The following is a 23,596-nucleotide window of genomic DNA, read 5'->3' on the forward strand; positions in this document are numbered from 1 at the left end:
ACATTTTTATTTGTCCAAAATGGTCCATATAACATACAAAAGTCTTGTTGCCTATCCAAGTTTTAGGAACAACAAATAATATCTTGACTTCTAGTTGATCGTTTGGCATCAGAAGTGGCTTATTTGAAAGGCAAAGGCCTCTAGATTACTTCTTTGCTTTCAGGAACTTTGATGTGGAGGCTGAAGTATGAGAAGGAGCGCTATCCTGCTGAAGAATCTCCTGTGGTTTGTAATGTAACGGGCAGCACAAATGTCTTGATACCTCAGGCTGTTGATGTGAACATTCACTCTACAGATCTCTTGCATGCACCCATACTGAATGTAACCCCAAACCATGGGAATCTGTGAGAATCCTGGGTCCAAGCGGGTTTCAATAGGTCTTCTGCTGTATTTATGATGATTGGGATTCAGTTCAACAAATGATTCATCTGAAAAATCTACCTTCTGACACTTTTCCAACTGATCAACTAGAAGTAATTATTATTAGAGATTATTATTTGTTGCTCTTACAAATGAGATTGACGACCAGACTTTTGTCAGGTAGTGTACACATACAAGCAATGAGTGTTACCTAAATTGTTGTGGGCAGGAGACACAGGGTTCGGTGACAGGTTTGGAGAACCTGAAAAGAAAACAACATATTGACTAAATATCCAGCACAAAAACATTAATTAAAATCCTTTTGATTGCATTTTAAGTCATTTCAGAGGGCACAGACAAATATTTAACTTCCATTCCTTTCAAAGTAAAAGAATATGGAAAAGTGATGCAACTAAAATGTCACCAAAACAAACAAACATAGAACAGCTTCTCATGAAAATTCAAAATATCAACCAAAAAAAGCAATCTGTCACCTGTGTCCATGCTCCGGTTCATCTGATGATCACTGGTTTCTCCATCCTCACTGATGTAGCCGGGAGGTGGCGTCTCTGTAAGACACACACAAAAACACAAGTCAGTCTGCGAGCCCACAAAGCATACACACCCATCACACAGTGACCCAGCTGATGGATGATGGATTAGAAACACCACAAACACATCCGGCAAAAAACTAGAAGGTGCAGCAGAGACAACATCGCACAAGGGTTTTATTTTTCACCCTCAGATTAGGACACCTGATTTAGAAAGCTGGGGTCAGCTCAGTTTCAGCGGCAGGATATGAAACAACACACACACATCGCCCTTTTACAGTAACAGACTCTAGCCTCTCTAAAGCAAATACTGTCCAGATGAAACTAATCCCAGTCAAAGCCCCTCCATACAGACTCTGTGGGATAATCTTCCCCATATGTAGCCAAAAGTAGTCTTTAAATCACTTGGGTGTAATTATTTTGTGTCAGCCCAATGCAACAATGGTTAAACGTTTCTTCATTAGTCCTATGAATCCCATAAGCAACAATGCCATAGTCCACCTTACACAAAGTCAACTGGCCAAAGAGATCAGGCCTGTACAGTAGATGGGATTAAAATGTGTAACAATGGCTGTTTGTTTTTGTCTATGATAAGAGTTTGATATTCTTTGTGTGTACAGCTAAGCCTTCACGTGTGCATGTTTAATGACATGGATGTGTGCCATTATTTTACACTAAAGTCCCTTCAGAAATGGTGCATAAGAAACAGGTCTTAATATGATTAAGATGAAATGAAAATGAAAAACAATGATTTTTTCCAGGATTCTTCGATGAATAGTGTTTAAAAAAAAGTGTTTAAAAAACATTTATTTAATAAAGAAAATGTTTAATGCAGAAAATTGCTCATTTCTAATTTATAAATAAATAAATACAATAATAAAAAGAACTTAATAAAAAGAACTAAAATAGCTTGAAAAGTTTCTTGTTTGAAAAGAAATTGATGACAAATATACTCACCAGCCACTTTATTTGGTACACCTATCCAACTGTTCAATAACGCAAATTACTAATAAGCCAATCATATGGTTGCTACTCAATGCATTTAGGCATGTAGACGGCCACTGCTGCAGTTCAAACAGAGCATCAGAATGGGGAAGAAAGGTGATTTAAGTGACTTTGAATGTGGCATGGTTGTTGGTGCCAGACGGGCTGGTCTGAGTATTTCAGAAACTGCTGATCAACTGAGGTATTCACGCACAACTGTCTCTAGGGTTTACAGAGAATGGTTAGAAAACGAGAAAATATGCAGTGAGCAGCACTTCTGTGGGCACAAATGCCTTGTGATGCCAGAGGTCAGAGGAGAATGGCCAGACTGGTTTAAGCTGATAGAAAGGCAACAGTTACTGGTTTCTTAAACATGACAATGAGTTCACTGTCCTCAAATGGCCTCCACAGTAACCAGATCTCAATCCAATAGACCATCTTTGGGATGTGGCGGAATGGGGGATTCGCATCATGGATGAGTAGCCAACAAACCTGCAGCAACTGCGTGATGCTATCATGTCAATATGGACCAAAATCTTTGAAGAATATTCTAGTACCTTGTTAAATTTATGTCACAAAAGAGAGTAAAAAGAGAAAGAAGCAAAAGAGGGTCCAACCCGATACTAGTAAGGTTTAGTTAATAAAGTGGCCATGTTCCAAATGTTATATGTTCCCCAAAAAAATCCATAAAAATTAAGTAATCAAAAAAAAAAATAACTGATGACGATTTAATCATTTTGATGCCACTTTACACCTCTCCGTTTGACTTTTCACTTGCCTTTAAGGCTGATCTGTTTTTGTAAAACTATGAAACTCAACTCCCCCATTCTTCTCCAGTAATGCTGTACTAGTGTGTATTTGTCATCTACCTGGTATGTAGTTGCTCTGGGGTTCGATGCCGGCAGGGAAAATGGTGTTTTCTGGGATGGAGTGACTATAGTCATCCAGAGGAGGAAACTCACTGGGGATTTCAGTGTGTCGAGGCACCAGCACTGGAGGAAGAACTGAAATGAAAATGATTGAGAATTTAAAAAAAAAGAAAAGAAAAAAAGATAACAAAAACAAAAAATACTTTGCACAATTTTTAGCACTTTGCTTACTACTAATAATGCTAAACATGCTGGTCATTATAACAGTTCTTATGATAAGAAGAGCACGCAAAAGCACTTGTTTAATGTTTTAGCCATTTTTCAGACGGGACCAAAGAGAGTCTGGAAAGAAATTGAAATGATGGAGCTGGGATAAATGCGGCTCAATACTACAGCTTTGACTTCAATACGATACTCAAATAACACCTCAGTACCAATATTAAGTCGATACCATAGGTTAAAGATAACCAGCCACAATAGACATTAAATCTGAAAACTGTTTTGTTAATAACACCGCATGAAACTCTACAGCAACAAGAATGTTGCCCTTTTTTAAGGCAAATATATTAATAACATAAAAAGAACCTCTCATTGCTCCATACATTAAACTAGTTTGTATATTGCATCGGGCAAACAGGTTATTATTTTTCAAGCATTCACAGACTGGTAAAGTAAGCTGTAATGAACGGCCTTAGAAAATGCTTTTCATTTTTCTCAATAATTGCATTTTTCCATTTTAACAATGTATTTTAGTTTAAGTTTAATTCAAAGTTTTATTCCTGTTACAATAAAAATGTAAAAATAAAATGCATGATTAGAAATAAAATTTGTAAAACGTATTACTACTACTTGAAGAAGTACAATCCACTGTACAGTACAACAGTAAAAGTCCTATATATCTGAATCTAAATCAAACTTTACAAACAAGTCTGACAGATTGTCAATAAGATGCTTGAATGCCTGCATGTAGACAGTTTTTTGATGCGGAGATCAACAAATAAAGTTCATGTATTCATATAGTTATGAAAGTAAATTCAACTTTTATGACTAGTTCCTGCAATTCTTTCGTCGCTTTTATCATTCAAGAGACCATAGGGCCTTACTAACAGTTCAGCCTTTTCATCTGTGATAGTAATTTCACTTGTAGTCCATGCTTGCCTGAATATTAGTGTGATTTACCTGGTGTCTCGACCCGCTGATAGTGGTAGGGATTGACACAGACCTCGTCCTTCTTCATGTGAAAGGCAAACTCACAGAGTTCAATCGCTCTGAGCTCATGATGAGACTGCAGATCTGGCCAGCGCCACAGACGACAGTAAATCACATGAGGGAGACCTTTCCTATGAGATACTTGCAATCGACCGTCTAGAGATCTGAAAGAAAATGAGAATAAGAACAGAGGTTAATAATGATGATCACTGCAGCAGAAACAGTCCGCGCAGCTCATTCTCTATAATCAAAAGCAGAAAAACCACAGAAATCGTATTATGGCTTAAGCAAGCAACATTGTGTAAAATTCTAAATTACCACAATAATAACACTCAGCACTCTAAGGCCTGCAGGGATAACGCCGAGGTATTATGCGAGACCACAGATGAAGTAAAAGTGGCCCAATTTCCTGTTAATGTGGTGCTTTCGGTTACACGTCACACGTGATTTGAATAAGGTGAAGAAAGAGGAAGTCCGAAAAAAAAAGCGTTTTTCACAGTAACTGTGCTCAAGTTTAACAACATCTTCATCTCATATAGCCATATACAGTTGAAATCAGAATTATAAGCCACCCAAATTTTTTTTCCCTGATTTTTTTTTTTTATCAAAGAATAGATTGTTTTCAACTCACTTCTAAGCATAAGAGTTTTAATAACTCATTTCTAACAACTGATATATTTTATCTTTGCCATGATAACAGTAAATAATATTTGACTAGATATTTTTCAAACAAACAAGACTTTCTACAAAAGAAAAAATATTATCAGACATACTGTGAAATTTTCCTTGCTCTATTAAACATATTTGGGAAATATTTAAAAAAAGAAAATGTATTTATGTATTTTCTATTGATTGCCATGTCAGCAACCAAGGCTATTTTCATGGCAAGAACATTTCAATAATAAATAAACAATAAAAAACAACAAACAAATGAATATACAAGTTAAATAAGATTTAAAAAAAAAATTTGTTATCACTTTGCTAAAAATGTCCTTAAGAGAGTTCATTTTATTAAAAAGTCTTCTGGAATCATTAAAAGCAGGACGGTCCAGTAAAATGTGTTTTACAGTAAGGGGAGTTGTGCAGAACAAACATTGAGTGTGGTCTTAAGTAAAAAGGCGTGGGTTAATCTTGTATGTCCAATACGACATCTGTTAAAATCACTTGATCAAATCTAGTCTTAAAATGTCTTGAAACTCTGTTTGAGATTTCAGGTTGGATTTCATGTAATTTATTATTTTCCAATGCATCCCACTCCTCTTGCCACTTATTTAAAATGCAAACGTTGATAAAAGGTCTCATCTATGCAGGAGGAATTTGACATTTGTTCACCGCTTGCTTCAAAGCGTCTTTAGCAGCTGCATCAGCTCGCTCATTTCCTGAAAGCCCAACATGTCCTGGAACCCAGCAAAAATGATGTGATAATACTGATTTTGTAGATGGTGAACTGGTTAAAATACTATCAATCAAAGGATGATATTTTTTTGTAGATTCTATCACTTGAGGCATGATTTGGAGTCTGTAAAAATAACAGAGTTCTCTTGTTGGACATTTTCTATATACTCCAATGCTAAAAGTAAAGCACAGGCTTTAAAAAGAAAACAAAATTCAAAGGGGGGCTAATCATTCTGACTTCATCTGTATAAAGCAACAGTACACTCCTCACACACAAATGTAATACAGCCCAAATAATGCAAATCCCAAAAGCTCTTTAAAGCATGTCTGTCAGACCCCCTCCTACCCTTTTTACACCCACCGAGCTGAGCTTAGACAGCAGCATGGCCCGAGGACTCTGTAGCTCTCCCAGCAGCTAAATATGCTTTTAATTTTTCATAGCAGAGCTTTCACTTCACAGGCATACTGCAAGAGGAAAAAATAATGATGTAAAAGCCAGACGCCCCATGGAGATGGTGTGCGTTTGAGTGTGTGCTTGTGCAAAAAAATAAGAAAAATACTGACAAAAATTAATATTATGCAACAAAATTTAAAGAATAAACACGAATACAACCGATTCACTTTAGGGTTGCAACACGTAGCAAAGCTGTGAACAAAAAAGTCACTTACATCAGTTGACACATTCACGCCCCACTTGTCAAAGACACATTAAGGCTAATGGAGATGAGAGAAAGGGAAGGAAGAGCAGAGACGAACTTAAAAAAAAATAACACATGATATTTTTACCTGCCTCGCTTTTTAACTGCAGGCAAATAAACTCAGACTTTTCTTTGCATGGCCCCTTGTGGAAAAGAAAAAAGGCATAATCATCTCCGAATAATGTGGTGAAGGCCTCGAGCAATCACACAGTCAACTTTTCATGTCTGAGGAGAGTTATTCACGGGTCCACTCTCAGACAAAGAGCACTTTTGCAGACACAATCAAGCACCGCATCATATCAAAACACATTCTAACACTAACCCTATTCTGTACGCCTACGATGCTTATCTTTACATTCACAGGCTTTTGAGCGACTGAAACATTTTCATGATGCCTATCGATGTAGCAGACACCTATAACGGCACACTTGCGGTCGAGATCAGATCACATACACCGACGCAAAGCATGCACTGTAGCGGTGTGCTGAAAAATGGGGGCGTACAGCATGGGCCAAAGCTCTCATAGCATTCTATTATACATGACTGCTACATTGTGTGCTTGAAATATGCAACAGCAGCCAGAGAGTGCTGAGAGAGAGTGGAGGGCTATGCACTCGGACGAACAGCAGCTCTCCAAGCCTTTGCGGAATCCAGGCCACGGATAGCATTCATGACACTCTATTCATCCCCTGTACACACTCCATAAAAGCAGAGATATGAAAAGAAAGGAGGAAAGAGGTGTGAGCTTTCCTTACCGGAGTCCTTTAAAAGGGGTCATATAATACTTTTCACATCATTTTTCTTCCTATTATGAGCTTTTTTGCCCAAAAAAAGGTTATGACTCAGTGTTTTCATGACCATTCCCTCTACGACTCTTAGAATTACACAGGCCATTTTTAACTCTGGATTTGAAGATTTTTGTATTCACTCACTAATAACAGGTCTGAATCAACAACTGTCTAGTAGTTGATGTAAAAGCTTTTATCCAATATTCAAATCACTACTGAATGAATCAATAACCCGCGTTAAGCCGCTTTTTTATTATGATGGACGTGACAAACACTTTATCTTGTGTTTAGAAACACAGTTTAGAAATAACATTTCATAACTATCCTACTTCTTCCATATGATCAAAATGTGACTCATTTGGACACAGTGCTGTTGCAAAATAGGCTCTGTTGACTATCACATTGTGTTATTACATGACTGATGTCAAAAATATCATGATTTTTGAGAGCATTTTTTACATTTCTGAAACCTCCACGGTGTTCACACTAAATGCCGTGATAAATTGATCCTATACATTTTGATTGAGCACGTTTATATGGACACCAATAATCCGATTAAGACAATACTTTCATTGTGTCTATCATGTAAAAAGCAATTTTTAATTACTTTAATCCGACTAAAGTTCTAATCGAACTAAACAGAAATGGTATTAAGACATCTGGAGTATGTTGATTATAGTTGCATTATTGAAGTGGAGTACAGACATGTAAACACCTTGATAAAACTATTACCGTCATGTAAGATTTTCGATACATTTTGCGACAGGATAGTCTATACACACACGGCTGTTTGACACTATTCTTCTGAACCTAACGAATCAGTAAGGACCACAGACAGACAGCACAAAATGTAGAGGGTTTTTTTTCCATATGGCGTGCTGTATCAAATTTCATTAAAACTATACTCTTCCTGCAGTTCATACTCTGATCCAATATCTCGTTTGTCATAGGGGGGCATGCAAGAAATGTTTCTGAATGAAAGTGAAAGTTCCGAACTGCAGTTAAAGTCGACAAATTAAAAATAAAGCATCCAAAATTACATGAAACTCCAGAATAAATGTGAATAGCATGGTGACACAATGATGTTATTCGAATTATGTGCAATAACATATAAAACAGGATTGTTAAAGGAACATTCAAAAAGCAGCTCATGTAAACACCCTAACCAAATGATTGTCTCATTCAGATTAAGGCAAATAATTTGATTACAGATGTACATGTAAACCATAGACTGTAAAAGATATGGACGTAGTATACGTGACGTCACCCATAGGTTTCTGAACACTGCAAAAGAAGCTACAAGTAGGCGCGGCCAACCGTCGCCATTTTTTTTGCGTGTCATACCACCCATGGCGGGATACCAAACAAGGACAAAGAGGCGGAGAGTGAGCGGAGCTACAGACACCTGCTGGCATTTTGCTTGGACCTGGCTTAGACAGACTTTACTTTGGGTGAACGCTTAATACTTTATTATCTGCAACTCGTTTGTGTTCTGATCACATGTGCTTGGTTGTACACTATATCAATAAAGTGTTTAGACTTTTAAAAACACTGCTGTAATACATTAAGCCACTAAACTTTGTTCTTATGACGTTTTTCAACAGGAGGAAAATGCAAATTACTTCCATACACTTACACAATTACAGTCTGTGTAAGCAAATGCAAGGCTGTTGATGAAATCCAGGCATAACACTGTATGACAATGCTTCAGATGACAGGTCTAAAGAAAAATATAAATGATAAATGATCTTAAATAAAACAAATACAATTATAGAGATGGTATACAAGTATATAACTTCACTCGCCTGGGAAATGGAGGCAACTTGAACGGTTTGTGAGCACAATTAAGTGCACAGAGCATGCCATATCATGTGATAATTGTAGGAAATAATTCCAAAAGGCAATTGATTGTGTAAAGAAACATTAACCAAAACAAAAATACGATGTATATGCCGAGCTCAGAGGCAAACTAGCCGGAATCAGCTGAGGTGACGAGACAGTAAGCAGCAAGACCTAGCTGTCACTCAAGTGGCCACGCCCTTCTGCAGACTTAATATAACTTAATAAAAATGAAACGGATGAGTAATAAAAATGGTACATCTTTTGTACCAGGCTGTAAACATTTTTTTAATCAGCTGAAAAAATGGCCAATTTCCCCATTGCAGTCAGAAATCACCTGGACTTCCTGGATCCAGCCCCCCAAGGCAAGTCGATGAATTGTAGTTTTAGTTACTTCCGTATTAGCTTCCCAAGGGACAGCGGGAGGCTGCCGCTTGATGTAAACCTAGTCACTCACACCAGAATCAGATATCAATGTTTGCATTATTCCCTGCCTAGGCTTCTTCTGTAGGCAATAGCTATTGAGATGGTTGATTCTAAGGTTTCAAAAGCCATGCTATTGAATTTCTTTATATAATTCATATCAGATTTTAGCATGATAACCTAAGTTAAGTTAAAAGCTGTCATGATGTTTGCACTTTGCTGTGCAAAATTTGACTACACAAATGGGGTAAAATGTTTTTTTTTAATGTTCTCTACAGTTTGCATAGATCTAGAATTTTGACATTCTGACAAAAAAAAACACTTGGATAAATGACATCGAATAAATCAACAAAAGAGACATAGAGAGAGAGAGAAAGAGAGAGAGAGAGAGAGAGAGAGAGAGAGGGAGAGAGAGAGAGAGAGAGCGAGAGAAAGAGAGAGAGAGAGAGAGAGAGAGAGAGGGAGAGAGAGAGAGAAATGTTGTGGGTGAATAACCTGCATCTGTTCAACGTTTATGATGTGAAGCTGTGAATTTAAATACAGATAGGATCATCGCTTAGTTGCTGAGAAATATAAATACTGTTGCTTTGTAGTAAAGCAGAATCATATACAGAGTATATTTAGACACTGATCAGATCTGAAATTAAAAAACACATTTGGAGGTGGCTCAGAACAAGTGTAACAAAAGCAACTGTGCTTCTCGATATTAGAACTTGTTTTTCATAAAGTTTTAAAAGAGAAGCATTTATTTGAAAGACATTTGAAAGTCAATGTCTTCATGTTCACTTTTGATCAAATGGATCCTGCTTGCAAAAAAAAAAAAAAATCACTTCTTAAAAAAACATCTAATTGAATTTTTTATTTTTTAAATAGACAAGTAATTACGATTAGTATCATTTAAGAACTGGTCAATTTTGAGATGAGGTCAGTCCTTGAGGTTTAGTATTCATTAGCTGCAGTCGTCTGAACATATTGTATCCTCCATCGGTTGTTCACTTTTTCATTACATTCCAGCACTCAGTGCAGAAACGGCCTGTGTTTGCTACTGCGTGGGCAGACCTCGTGTGAAAAGGAAGCTCTGAATGAGTATTGATTGAACTGCTGAGGGCAAATTAGGTCAGCAGTGAGGCACATCCAACCAACATATAAGCAGACAGACACACACACACACACACACACACACACACAGACTGGAGGGCGGGTCTAGCCTGTTCTCCCCCCCACCCGCATGCCGGCTGTCACTTGAGTAGAGAGAGGGGTGAGGAATAGAAAGAGAGCATAGGGGGTGAGCTGGAGGGATGGAGGGTCTGACACAAGTTCAATCACACTGGGCAGATTTAATCTAGAGGGTAAAAACACAGATGCTGTGGGCTGCAGTAAGCAATTTATGACATGATACAAGACTTGATTCTGAAGCAATGAACAGAAATTAGGCATATTTGTTCAGATGTTTCCTTGCGACTTAATATGAAATTTGACAAAGTTTTGATTAAATGAAATAAATTTGAAACAAAACTAAAATTAGACAAAACAACCAAAACATGCAAAGGCAAACTATTTGATGTGTTAGTCATTTGCACACATACACTACCAGATTATTGTGCATTTGCTAGGTAGACAAGAAGACAAACATCTTTCCAAAGTAATCATCAACTTTTGCTCCACTTTTTCATGCTGGTTTTGGAGTGCAGCGTTTTTGTTTTTCAAGCTGGATCTACACATCTCTGTTTGAAATCAGTGAGTTTGACAAAACATGAACTCCCTGAACTCTGATACATGCAAATTTGATGCAGAGGGAGAAAGCGGGACAAAAGCAACTTCGACGTCAGTCCAGACTGTGGTCTGTGGGACCATTTCACTCTGTGGAACATACCCCAAACCCAACCCCCACCACCCCCTTTAAAAACACTATAAGACCACTGCAATTCCCCCTTCCCCCCGGTCTAAACCCAGACGATACACAGCAGTACATCAGACTTGGGCCCCGTTTACACTAGTGCGTTTTAGTTTTAAAACGGCGTTGTAGAATGAAAACGATCCGCGTCCACACTCGCGTTTTACCCAGCGTTTCTGAACAGCTCTCCGTCCACACCAAAACGCTGAAAACGCACATCACGTGACCACACACACACTCTCGGGCAAGCGCTCCAGCTTTTTAACCCAGATGAGAGCTCTGCTTGTCGGACTGCTTATCACGCATCTCCCGCTGGATCTAATCTCACTATATTTGCTAAACGTGATATTTCATTCATGTTGTTGTCTTTATCTAACGACATAGGCCAATTCCCTGACGTTGGTCATTGGAATCTATTAAGTTACTTGTTCACAGGTAACATGTTTTGGTTAAGCGCAAAGATAAGTTAATGATTAATCCAGGTACATTGACTGATCGCTTGCCTTTATTTCCTATAATGTATAAACTTATTGTATGTTATACTTTTATAATTATCGATTATTAAAACTGATATTCAGCAAAAGAGAGGGTGCGTTTCGTATTTTCACTGAAATTGAAAGGAGGCAGGTGTTATCGGCTCCGTTTAGTTATAAATATGCACACAGTGAAGATGACGCTTATATATGCAGCACGACGTCTCAACATTTCTGCTGTCTGTTAAGTTGCTAATATTAAAAAGAAAATAGGCAGTTCCTTAAATCATGTTTACGTTTTATTGTTGAGAAAGTGAAACAACGTAGCGAAGGTGATGTGAATGAAGTTATAATGTACACTGTTCCCTGTGAAGATTTACCCGTGTCCTCGGTATGTTTTCCATATCAAACTGAGAAGGGGGAGACTTCAGCCTTGATCAAAACTTGCGAAGTCTTAACTTACAAGAAGAGGATGCGAGACTGAACTGTGTGTGGGCTACTTAATATTCAGGTAAAGCCCCAATTAGAGAGGCGAACGTTTGCAGCCCCGCCTCCGTTTTCAGATGTCTCCGTCTTTCCCCATCCACACTGAGACGGAGCAGCAGCGTTTTAAAATGAAAACGGCCTCTCCAGCGTTTTCAAAAAGCTCCGTTTTCGGCGCTCGAGAACTCCGGCGTAGTGTGGACGGATGGCGTAACCGTAGCAAAACTTATGCGTTTTCAAACTAAAACGCACTAGTGTAAACGGGGCCTTGGAATACAGAATACTACACACTGAACATTGAAGACTAACAAATACCTGATCATACAGTCATAACTAAAGATAAAAGCTGAACTAACTCATACTTTATGTATAAACAACATACAGCTACTTAACTGTGGATTGACTGCTTATAATATCTCTATTGGAAAACCAGCTACAAGTTATAAAAAATATATAAAATATGCAGTCAGTGAAAACCAAACTCATATGGAAACTCTTAAAACCTAATATCTTTTTCCAATTCCAGGCACATATACCTGCTTAGCCTTTATTTCATAATGTGACTGAGAGGAAAATAGCATGTATTATTGTATTACTATTTGAAAGGTTTTGGTTTTCCCCCCTCTGCTAAAGTCATTAAGGCCTTGCTTAAGTAAACAGAGCCCTGCAGGGGTCTCATGTGCAGGTGGTTGGATGTGGTTACGGGGGCCCGCTCTCAGCAGGGAAGCAGGACTACACGAGAAACACTACAGCCATCATACAAATGCAGCAGAGGCCAAAATAACACCCTATTAGTCACTTTTTTAGCAACTGCAAAATACTGCAGTAGTCCAAAAGCGCACAATACTAAAACATGATAAAATAGTGTTAAACTCAGCTAATCACACCGATGGTAAAACAAAACAAGAATAACAATGTCATGCACCAATTTAAAAAGTCATGAGCGGAAATTACTAAAGGCTGAATTATAATTCTGCATCGAGTGATTGCCGTAAACCCCAATGAATGCCTTGCATGTAGACGTGCTTACAAGTAAAAATTTATACCACTATCTGTTTGTGTTGCTCTGCAGTAACACTTCTGAAACGCCAGCAGGCAGTGTTCCTTATTGAATTTTTCATGTGTGTTTTGTTTACACCAGAAAGGTGTGCAATCTAAATTAGTGTACAAATAGCTCAAACTCACTCTTTCAAGAAAGAAAGAGGCGGGAACCAACCACCAGACATGTAACAACTTTAATCATAAGGTAAACGCAAAACAAAAGTCACCATCTGAAGCTCAACAGGACTCTTCTTTCTTTATTTTCGGTTTAGTCTCTTTATTAATCAGGGGTTGCCGAAGCAGAATGAACCACCAACTTATCCAGCATGTTGCTTATACAGGATATTCCCTTCCAGCTGCAAACCAACACTCCACAGGATTCAAAACTTGATAAACACTTATGCCTCTCAAACAGCTTTCGACTCAGCTCACACTCATCACCAATACCAAGCTGACAAATCACAGGTCTTGCGCTTCGCATACCGCGGTGTGCAGTTAATTGTTTTGAGAGGTGCACATCAGGGTTCAGGTCATGTCGATACTTAATCGGCCATAAGTATGAGCAAAGCAAGCCAAAGTTTTTTTCTTTTTTTTTGGATTAACTTCACTAACTCGTTGTGACCAGTGGCATTTCAAAATAACAAAAACATAATATATCGAAGATACTACTACAATACCATTATCCTTAGCTAACTAGCAAAATCAAATTATTGCACAGATAACTAAATTTTATGACAACCTATTTGCATGAAGGTTAATATGTTTTTTATGTTGTTGTATTTTAAATTTACAAAATACATCTATGTATATGACATTAAATATAGCCTACAATTTAACAACTTATCAGCTGCTCTACTACTTTTCCACTATCATGTTGGTTTTGGTTTAACGGCTGTTTTTCTTTTTATAAATCTATAGCCAGATCAGCAGCTTGTGGCTATTTTATGGCAAGATTAATAAAGATTAAAAAATGTCTCTCTTTGATTTCCATTCCGTACCCATCCGGGCCAGTTGAACACACTCACTTTCCATGGTGGGTGCTGATAACAGAGCTCTTTGGAATGTACAGAAATACAAATGCGTCAGTTGTTGCCCTGGTAATGAAAGTCTAATGTAAACAGAGATATAGATGATCAGATATTTCTGTTTTCATTTAGTTAAATAACAGACAAACGAAAGCCTTCCACTTACTTAGCCTGCTATGGAGACTCTGTTGGTCAGGACACACATTTCACCAGCTGCGATTCCTGGTCAAGACAGCTTATAATCATGCCTCACATACCAGGCTCATTATACCTTTTAGCTCAGATGTGCCAAAGTTACATTTATATTTACTCATTTAGTTGATGCTTTTGTCCAAAGCGACTTACAATTGAGGAGTCGATAAATACAATTCATTCACCGATTCAACAAGAGGTAATACACACAAGAAGTGCTAATTATACAAACTTGTTTATGCTCAGACAATTTAGTAGTGTGCAAGAGTTTTTTTTCTTTTTTTGAATATTATTTTAAGAAAAATAACAAATATGCATTTAAACAACAACCATGGACAGAACAAAGTCCCCAGCATGTATTTCTTTAGAGACATACATCATGAAATGAAAAGAAAATCAGTCACTGCTTTTATCTTGACATTATTATTCAACAGATACAGTGGCATTTCCTTCTTTCATCTTTGAAATCAAATCTGTGTAAAGGTCATTTGATACAAAGCAAGTAAGTTCTTGTATCTCTATCTTTGGCATGATCTCAGTACCTGACCACATGACTGTGATTTACCATTATTCTTTGACACTATTCTTTAAAAGTGTTTTGAAAAAAATCTTTTGCATGCTTTCACTCAGAGTGCTGTCATAACCTGGCTCTGACCACTAATAATCAACAGCTCCACGGCTTCACACACATAGACTTTACCTAGGCGAACCAGCTGTATTAGGGCTGCTCAAAAATATTTTAAGCCATATTTTTGGCTTCCTTAATAAATAATAAAACAGAGATTGATTGAGTTCATTTTGTGTGAGGGGGAACTTTTTCTCTCACTGACAATGCTTCAGATTAAATATTGCACAGACGAAAACTGAGCAAAGAAACAAATTTTTCTTGTGTAATTGTTCTGACATTGGTAGGAGCTTTACAAAATGAGGCTGACCCGTTTCATCATCAGCAACGCCATTTTTAATTCATTTCCTCATTTCAGTAACATCACAACAAGGGACAAAAACCTTTTTAAGTCACTATTAACAAAACTTAATATTGTCCTTTTTTCCTCTATCGTGACGTACATCCAGTTGAAACGGTTTCTTAAATTGTCAAAAAAGTAGGGCGCTGCATAATCTCATCCGTTGGGAACTGATTGGATTGTTGCAAGACGGGCATTTCTAACAAAGCAGCGAAAGTTTTGAACACCAGTTTATACTCTAAAAGGCAATCCATTTCACCAGAATTGAAGAAAAGCCATTTTGAGGAGGGAGGTTGGAAGGGTTATGATATTCGATTAAAGATTATGAGATCAAATGAATTTGTACAAAATAACACAAGAACCATTTATTTACATTTACATCCGTTATCATTAATAACAAGCATTACTATACATATAAAATAACAATAGTAATAGGTTTTTCTTTTGACTTTATTATTTAATACGGAAATTTGCTCGTTTTTGCGATTGTTTTTGAACTTCCAATTCAGTCACCTATGAGAGAAATGACTAGAAATAATAAACGGCAGAAAACTACTTGCTCTACAAACAAGTGTTTCCATGACTATACAGACACAGTAGAATAATATAATAAAAAATACCAGTTTGCAACATCAAGCAGCAAAACCAGCTGTTTTTAACGTCTAAAAATGAATGGAAGTGAATGAAACCGGAAGTCTCAAGCATAAAAGATTAAAATGGCTGCACCCGCTCGTACGCTAGAAATGAGTTAAATTAAAAAAGGAACACATTAATAAAGCAAAGAAACAATTGTTTTTTGGCTATAATGTATGTTTTAAAAATATCTCTACGGCTTGATATATATATTATTTTACAACATATATTATTATATTATAATTAATTATATTATATAATAATAATAATACTAATAATTTTACAACATATAATACTACTAATAATAATTATACTAAGGCCCAATCCCAATTCTATTTTGTACCCCTACCCCTTTGCCCTTAAAAACGAGGGTAAAGGGGAAGGTCTTTAAAATTTACCCCTAAGAATTGGGACATAACTACAGCACCTGCACACAGCATCATGTCATCGGGATCTCTTGCTTCATGTGAGATCAGACGATCGCGACTGCTGTCGTTATTTCAGTTGTGTTATTTATTGGTATTTATCTTCAGGAAATCGCTGAAGGCGTATATTATGTTATCATTCCAATCTAATGTGGCAATAAGATCTTAACTGTACTGTGCATTTACACCATGGCCAAATTCAATTATGTAAACACACGAAAACAAAATTAACATTATGGCAGACACTGTAAAAAGCCCATTCCCAGCCCATTCCAGTGTCATCGAGTGTCAGAATGTTGTGAGACTGCTGTACAGGAGTTAATATTAGGGATTATAGATCCCGAAATTTAGCGTGTTTTTTTTTTTTTTACAGCATGAGAGTAAACCATGAACGCTGTTAAGAATATATTAAAACATTGTTTGTTGTAAAAATTCATAAGAATGGCAAAAAATATGAATTTGTGGATTTCCTTACTTCCGGGTGCAGCTGTGGCTGGTGTATTCTGGGAAATTTTCTTACCCCTTGGTTTGAGTGTGCATGGTCCTAAAAAAATTTTTTTCAAAGGGGTATCTACCCCTTGCCCTTAGCCCTATACGCCTTCAAGCTAAAGAGAATTGGGACAAGGGGGGAAGGGCTAAAAGGTAGAATTGGGATTGGGTCTGAGGGTGCTTTCACACCTGTGAATCGATTCAGTTGTTCCGAAACAGAAATTAAAATTGTTACATTGTTGCTCTTTGCTCTTGGAGCGGTTCGCTTTCACACTGCAAAGTTTCTAATCGGACCAAAAGAGCTAAAACAAGTCACGTGCGAGTAAACTTTCCTTATTGGTCAGAGTGTCAGGGTTTATTTTGCAGCGTCCCGCTCAGCTGTCAGGAGAGGTGGTGGTTTGGTGGTGATTGACAGGGTGCGCGCGCGTGACGTGTCTGAGGAGAGATGCGGTGGGGAGGGGTTAGAAGGGTGCGCAACGATGCCTATTTGAGGACTGGGAGAGAGACGCGAGATTACCGGGAGATCATCACTCGTTTGCGGGCATCCGGACCTCGCGAAACTTCCCGCCATACTCATAATTCTCTCTTCATATAGCCGTAAGCCTATTACATATCCATAAAACACTGTGATATTACCGCGCTCGGATCGGATCACTTTCTCACTGCAATCGAACCGCTCCAGGGTTCGTTTCAATCGAGCCGAGACCACCTCATTTAAGCGATCTCGGAGCGATTACTTTGGCGCGGAACAGAGCGCGATTGCCCTGTTCACATATGCCAATCGAACCGTGCTAACTGGGCAAACGAGATACGTTCCGAAACAAAAGTGTAGGTGTGAAAGCACCCTGAGTGTAAGTTTAACTAGTTAGCGTAGTAAGTTTTCGTGCATTTTATCAGTAGAGAAGAGTATTTAAAGTAATATTCATTCACATTTACTCTGAAATAGCAAAAACAAAATAAATTAAATAAATAAAAGTTAATAACTTTGTGTCTCATTTAATTTGGCATGAAAATACAGCAGGATTCAACAATGACATAAAATGCAGAGACCAAACCAGGTTAAGCTTGTTCTTAATGTTACGTGGTCAGTGACACAGCTGGCATTATTGAGTGCTGAGCATCAGGTTCATTTAAACATAAAAAACAGCAGAAGCACCAATGGCATTATTATGGTACAGGAAGAGGCAGGTAATATGATAAAGCAGCATAGATGCAAGTGTCCCATTCACAGAGAGAGAGAGGGATACTGCATGGTAAATGAAGGAGAACTCTACCATTTAAATGTTGTAACATAAGTGTGTGATTTTCACATTCCAAACATAGCAGCACTGTATGAAACACTGATTGCTTAAAAAATTCCAAACTTTGAGCATGTTAAGGACCACCTAACCCAGCATGGTACAAATCAAAAACAATTTATGACAGCAAGTAAATTTCAAACTTGTAGGAAGGGAGTGCAGGTTTATTTATACAGTACAACACATTTCATAGAAAAATGATCATTCAACGTGTTTTACATAAACAAAAAGATTAAAAGAATTATACAATAATGGACCCTTTTCACAAGGAATTAACCATTTATGACCCATTTAAGAGTCATCGGAATCTTAAATCATTGAGAATTTGTAATATTTAGATTATTTAAGGCATTTATATCTATTTGCGTATGTATTATATCATCTTTGCATCAAATTACAAATAACTACCATTCATGCGAGGTGTTTCTAACACGTTGTCTATGGGCGGGACAGTAAGTTTAATGTTGTAAAACAACCCAAAATCATTTTTTTTCTTTCAAATAAATTTAGGTAATATTTTAATGGTAGAATTCAATTTTAAATGATTATCCATTTCATTGTTGTACATACAACTTGTATTAAAATGTTTTTTATTTTCTGCAACAAATCTGTCTAGTTAAAATTTAGCTTTGCCTTCAGCCAAAAATGATTTACTCTAACAAATAATAGACCAAGACAAAAGATTGGCCATTATATATACCCAACACCATAGAGACCACAGAGCCAGCAGCAAATTGCAGAAAGACCTAGCCAAGGTAAGTCTGTTCTCTGTGGGGTACGCTAGCCCTGAACTCTGTTAATGCCCTATAGCTCACAACTCTCTAAAATCAGCACAGTCTTTATTCTTTAACCACATATCTAGGTTTAAAAAACGCTTTCATCTAAAACCACATCCCATAACTCAAATACAGTAGTGTCTGTCATTTTCTTTGTGTTTTTTTTTTTTGTTTTGTTTTGACACTTGCCATAAGAAATGCTGCAGGTGGAGTGATGCAAGCTGGTGATACTGGAAAAAAACATATCTGCCAGTCAGAACCAGCAATGTACAGTATATAATATAGTGTTGTATATAATATAATATAATATAATATAATATAATATAATATAATATAATATAATATAATATAATATAATATAATATAATAATACGAGTGTGTATGGGTGTTTCCTAGTGCTTAGTTGCAGCTGGAAGGACATCCACTGCGTAAAACATGTGCTGGATAAGTTGGCGGTTCATTCCGCTGTAGTGACCCCTGATGAATAAAGGAACTAAGCTTAAGGAAAACGAATGAATAATTGCCTTAAAATGAAAGACTATGGTGATTAACTTGGATCAGTGTCAGTAAACATTCATGGCAGACTTTAAAGCAAGTCTCTCAAAACTCTTAGACAAACTTCAAAACATCCTGTGCAAAGTCTACACCAAAATCAGCTCTAAAAAAAACACACAGAGAGAAAGAGAGTTCACAAGTGAAGGACAGTTATTTTCTCACGGTGGTCAGAAGCGGTCTGAGGGTCAGCGGTAAAGTTAGTGATGACAGAGCAGCACAAAGCAGTCTTGTTGTCTGCTGTACAGAGTGTCTATTATTCCAGTAGATATGGAGGCGGCACAGAGCTTTTCTAAACCTTCAACCCCGGCAAGAGCCACAAACCCAGAAGCAGCCCACGCCCTCCCCTGGGCAGACAGAGCATTCCTGAGGGCTGACTAACACACACACACACACACACACACACACACACACACACGACTAATGCTCAAATACCTGCTCTCAATGCACAGGCATGTTAGGCAATAGGCATGACAACAATGTGTGTATACATTCAGTACAATGAGTGCAAACACTTCAATAACAAAGAGACACATAAAAACCTACTGTACATAAACTAACAGACGACACACTGAGATGTTAATCTCCACCACAACCACAGTCAGACTTGGCACACTTGGCGTTCTCCATCACTTGGGTGCTACAGGCCTCATAACACCCTCAGGGAATCCACAAACACCTCCAGACACGCAATCAGTCAAACAAGACACATCGAAACATATTGTGCATACAGACAGCCATACGTTTCTCACGGTATAGCGACTGTTGATTAGCTATCTAGCAACCAACTAACTCACTGGTAGTGTGGTGTATTTGCTTGTAGATTTTTTCAAAGGTTTGTAAGTTGTAAGCATGTTTTGTTTATATGAATGGAACTTATTTCCATTGCAAAGCTATCATAACTCTTGTCTTGGGTGTCCCATGATCCTTAAAAAATCATTTGGTTCTCTAGCAGCATTTTTATCAAGTAATTTATATTTTTTCAGGATACTTCAAGAAATATAAAATTCAAGAGCACAGCTTTTGTAAAAAGTCAAATAGTATAGATTTTTTAATTGAAATAGCTGACCAACTACATACTATAACACACTAATTACATTACCTGACAAAAGTCTTGTCACTGATCCTATTTGTAAGAGCAATAATAACTTGACCATTTAGAAAAGTGTCACAAGGTAGATTTCTCAGATGAATAATTTGTTGAACTGCATCAATCATCATAAATACTGCAGAAGACCTGTTGGAACCCGCATGGACCCAAGATTCCCACAAAATCATTTAAGTTTGGTAAAGAAAAAAATCATTGTTTGGGGTTAAATTTCAGTATGGGGTTGTGTGAGAGATTTGCAGAGTGGATGGCAACATCAACATCCTGAGGTATCAAGACATCTGTCCTGCCCATTACATTACAAACCACAGGAGAGGGCAAATTCTTCAGCAGGATAGCTCTCCTTTTAATACTTCAGCCAGAACATCAAAGTTCCTGAAGGCAAAGAAGGTCAAAGTGCTCCAGGATTGGCCTGTCCAGTCACCAGACTTGAACCTTATTGAGCACGCCTGGGATAAAATGATGGAGGAGGAAGAATTGAAGATGAATCCAAAGAATCTTTATGAACTCTGGGAGTCCTGCAAGAACGCTTTCTTTTCTATTCCAGTTGGCTTTATTAAAAAGTTATTTGAGTCATAGCAGAAATGTATGGATGCAGTCATCCAAGCTCATGGAAGTCATACACACTTTTAATTCCTTTTTCACTGCACCATGACTTTATATTCTATACTGTACATTATTTCGGTCTTAGCAAAGTCAGACCTTACTGTCCTAATTAAATAATTAAAAAACAAGGCATGATCATATTTTACTTTGGTAAAATAAGCGTAATTCCCAGAGATGGGTTGCGGCTGGAAGGGCATCTGCTGCGTAAAAACTTGCTGGATAAGTTGGAGGTTCATTCTGCTGTGGCGACCCTGGATTAATAAAGGGACTAAGCCGACAAGAAAATGAATGAATGAATAAATGAAGATAAGCGTAAACTAGAGGCCTTTGCCTTTCATGCAAGCCACTTTTTTACCTAAAGATTCATAAAAATTCAAGTTATTATTTGTTGTTCCTAAAACTAGGATAGACGCCAAGACTTTTGTCAGGTAGTGTAAATTTTATTTTTTCACAAAAAACTTAATATTTTGCTGACCATATTGAAATGAAAATGAAAATTTGAAAATGAAAATGTGATGTGTTTTAGCTGTTTTCAAGGTAAAAATCTTTTATTACATGTGTTTAAATTTTGCAAACACTTTTTGCAATTAAAGCATACATTTCATCAGTTCATGCATTCTCTCATAATTTAAACCATGACCTTGGTATTGTGTTATATGGATTCAGCTGCATGAGTGCTACTTGAGCACCGCTTCTACAAATCACACACATACAAACAGAGATCTTTGGGCTTTGTGTGTCAGAGACCCACCTCAAACAAGGTGATATTTTATTTATTTATCATTTATTTATTTATCATTTATCTTTCTTTTTTAGGTAAGTCTAGTCTACTGCATGCTGTTACTCCCTATATTTGACTGAAACTGAAACCCTCAATTTTAAGCCTTCCTAGAAACATCAGGACCAAGTGAACTTAATATCCATCTAATGGTGCCTAAGGGTTTTCTTGAGGCCTATTAGGTCCCATTTATACTGTCTATTAAACGTGACCCAATTCTGATCCTTCAATGTCTTCCTTGACCATGTAAACAGAAAAAAAATACACAATGTTTTAAGATGTGGATATAAATCAAATACAAATGAAAAATCAAGTAAATAGTCCAAATGTATTTCTGCAGCATTGCCCCAACTATGTCATTTCAAAGTAACAATTTTTGTCTCCTAAAACATTCCCCTAACCTCAGTATCATCCGGCAGTACTCCCTGGACTCAGTGTAGTAAAAGGGGTGAGTGGACCTAGATAATGTGCACTACACCAATAATATGCTCTTTTTATTTATTTCATGATTAAAACAGTCAGAACAACAAATATAATGGATTAAATAAGTCGTGTGTCCATGTGCAACACTCAATTAAATAGGTACACAGATTTTACATATAAAGTACAGTTCAGCAAGATATGTTTCTCTTACTTTTAAAAAGAAGATCTTTCACATAATGTTACATAATGTTTTTCACATAACTGTCAGAGCTATCTGAAATCAAAAATATCATATTTGCCTTTTTTCAATAAAACACTGTTAGTTAGTCAGTTAGTAATGAAATGGCCATTAATTTTAAAGTATGTGAGTGCACGTCTCTTCAAGAAAAAAAAAACATGTGCTAAAGAAGTTTGGAACACAGAAAAGAAAGTTAGAATAAACCCACAGGTTTATGATTTCAGTTCAATGTTTACAATTATTCAAAAAAGGCACTGATAAACAATTGTTACTCAGTCAGCCAGTAAAAAGATGTAATGTGCAATCCATAAACGCATGCAGAGTTTACAGTTATAAAAAAACACCAAAAAACATGTAGAAACATTTAACACAATTGCACAGCAATTCAGAACTTTTTGATATAGTGGCTAATTCATAGAATTTCATGCATAAAATTTAGCATGATTTGCTTATCCCCCAATGTCGGTTGGTTTTAGGGGTGGGGTTGGGTGTCATGCCTCCTTTTTAAGGACTGAACCCGTATGAATTTGTACAAATTAGACACTAAACTGAGAAAACGTAAAGTAGTTAAGTTTCCTCGTGAGATTAGGCAGGAACATTCGATATTGTTTTTTAGGTAACCTCACTGCAAGTCTGCAACAATTCTGGGAATGTTGAAACCAATACCTAAAAACAACCAAGAGGAAGCATCAATTTTAGTTATTTTTAAAAATAGCCACCCAGCAAGATTCTGTGAACATTTTATGGCTTCAAAAAATGTAAAAAGCCAACTAAAAATATTCTCTGAAAAAAATAACCAAACAGGAAGCAACATCAAATGTTAGGGAAACATTAAGCATCTGCTATAGGTTAAAACTATTCAATACCTGCATATTCCTATTCCCCTGCCTCAAAATCATGATGTTGTTAGGTAAACTTCACATACATCACGGTGTTACCATTAAATTAAGCATATTTAGTTCTTCTAAGAATACAAAAAAACAAAAAATGTGGCTTTATATTACAAGTCATTCAGTCAAACCAACAAACTAGGGCTGCACGATAAATCGGACATTGCGATATTTTGTGTTTCTGCGATATC

The 23,596-nt window shown here is 37.0% G+C and overlaps 1 protein-coding gene across 2 annotated transcripts in view; it reads right to left on the bottom strand.

The window, feature by feature from the left end:
• smad3a (SMAD family member 3a) overlaps window positions 1–23,596 on the bottom strand; it is a 43,481-nt gene that overhangs the window by 14,316 nt on the left and 5,569 nt on the right. For both annotated transcript variants that reach the window (XR_015494917.1, NM_131571.2), the window contains exons 2-5: window positions 3,944–4,137; window positions 2,765–2,899; window positions 855–929; window positions 572–622 (exon numbers count right to left, since the gene is read on the bottom strand). Coding sequence is in view for 1 of the 2 variants with exons in the window: in NM_131571.2 (NP_571646.1) it covers window positions 572–622; window positions 855–929; window positions 2,765–2,899; window positions 3,944–4,137 (455 nt within the window). In the remaining variant the exon portion in view is untranslated. The remainder of the gene's footprint in view (window positions 1–571; window positions 623–854; window positions 930–2,764; window positions 2,900–3,943; window positions 4,138–23,596) is intronic.

The sequence above is a fragment of the Danio rerio genome, chromosome 7 (genome assembly GCF_052040795.2).
Source record: "Danio rerio strain M-AB ecotype USA chromosome 7, GRCz13ab, whole genome shotgun sequence".
NCBI lineage: Eukaryota > Metazoa > Chordata > Actinopteri > Cypriniformes > Danionidae > Danio > Danio rerio.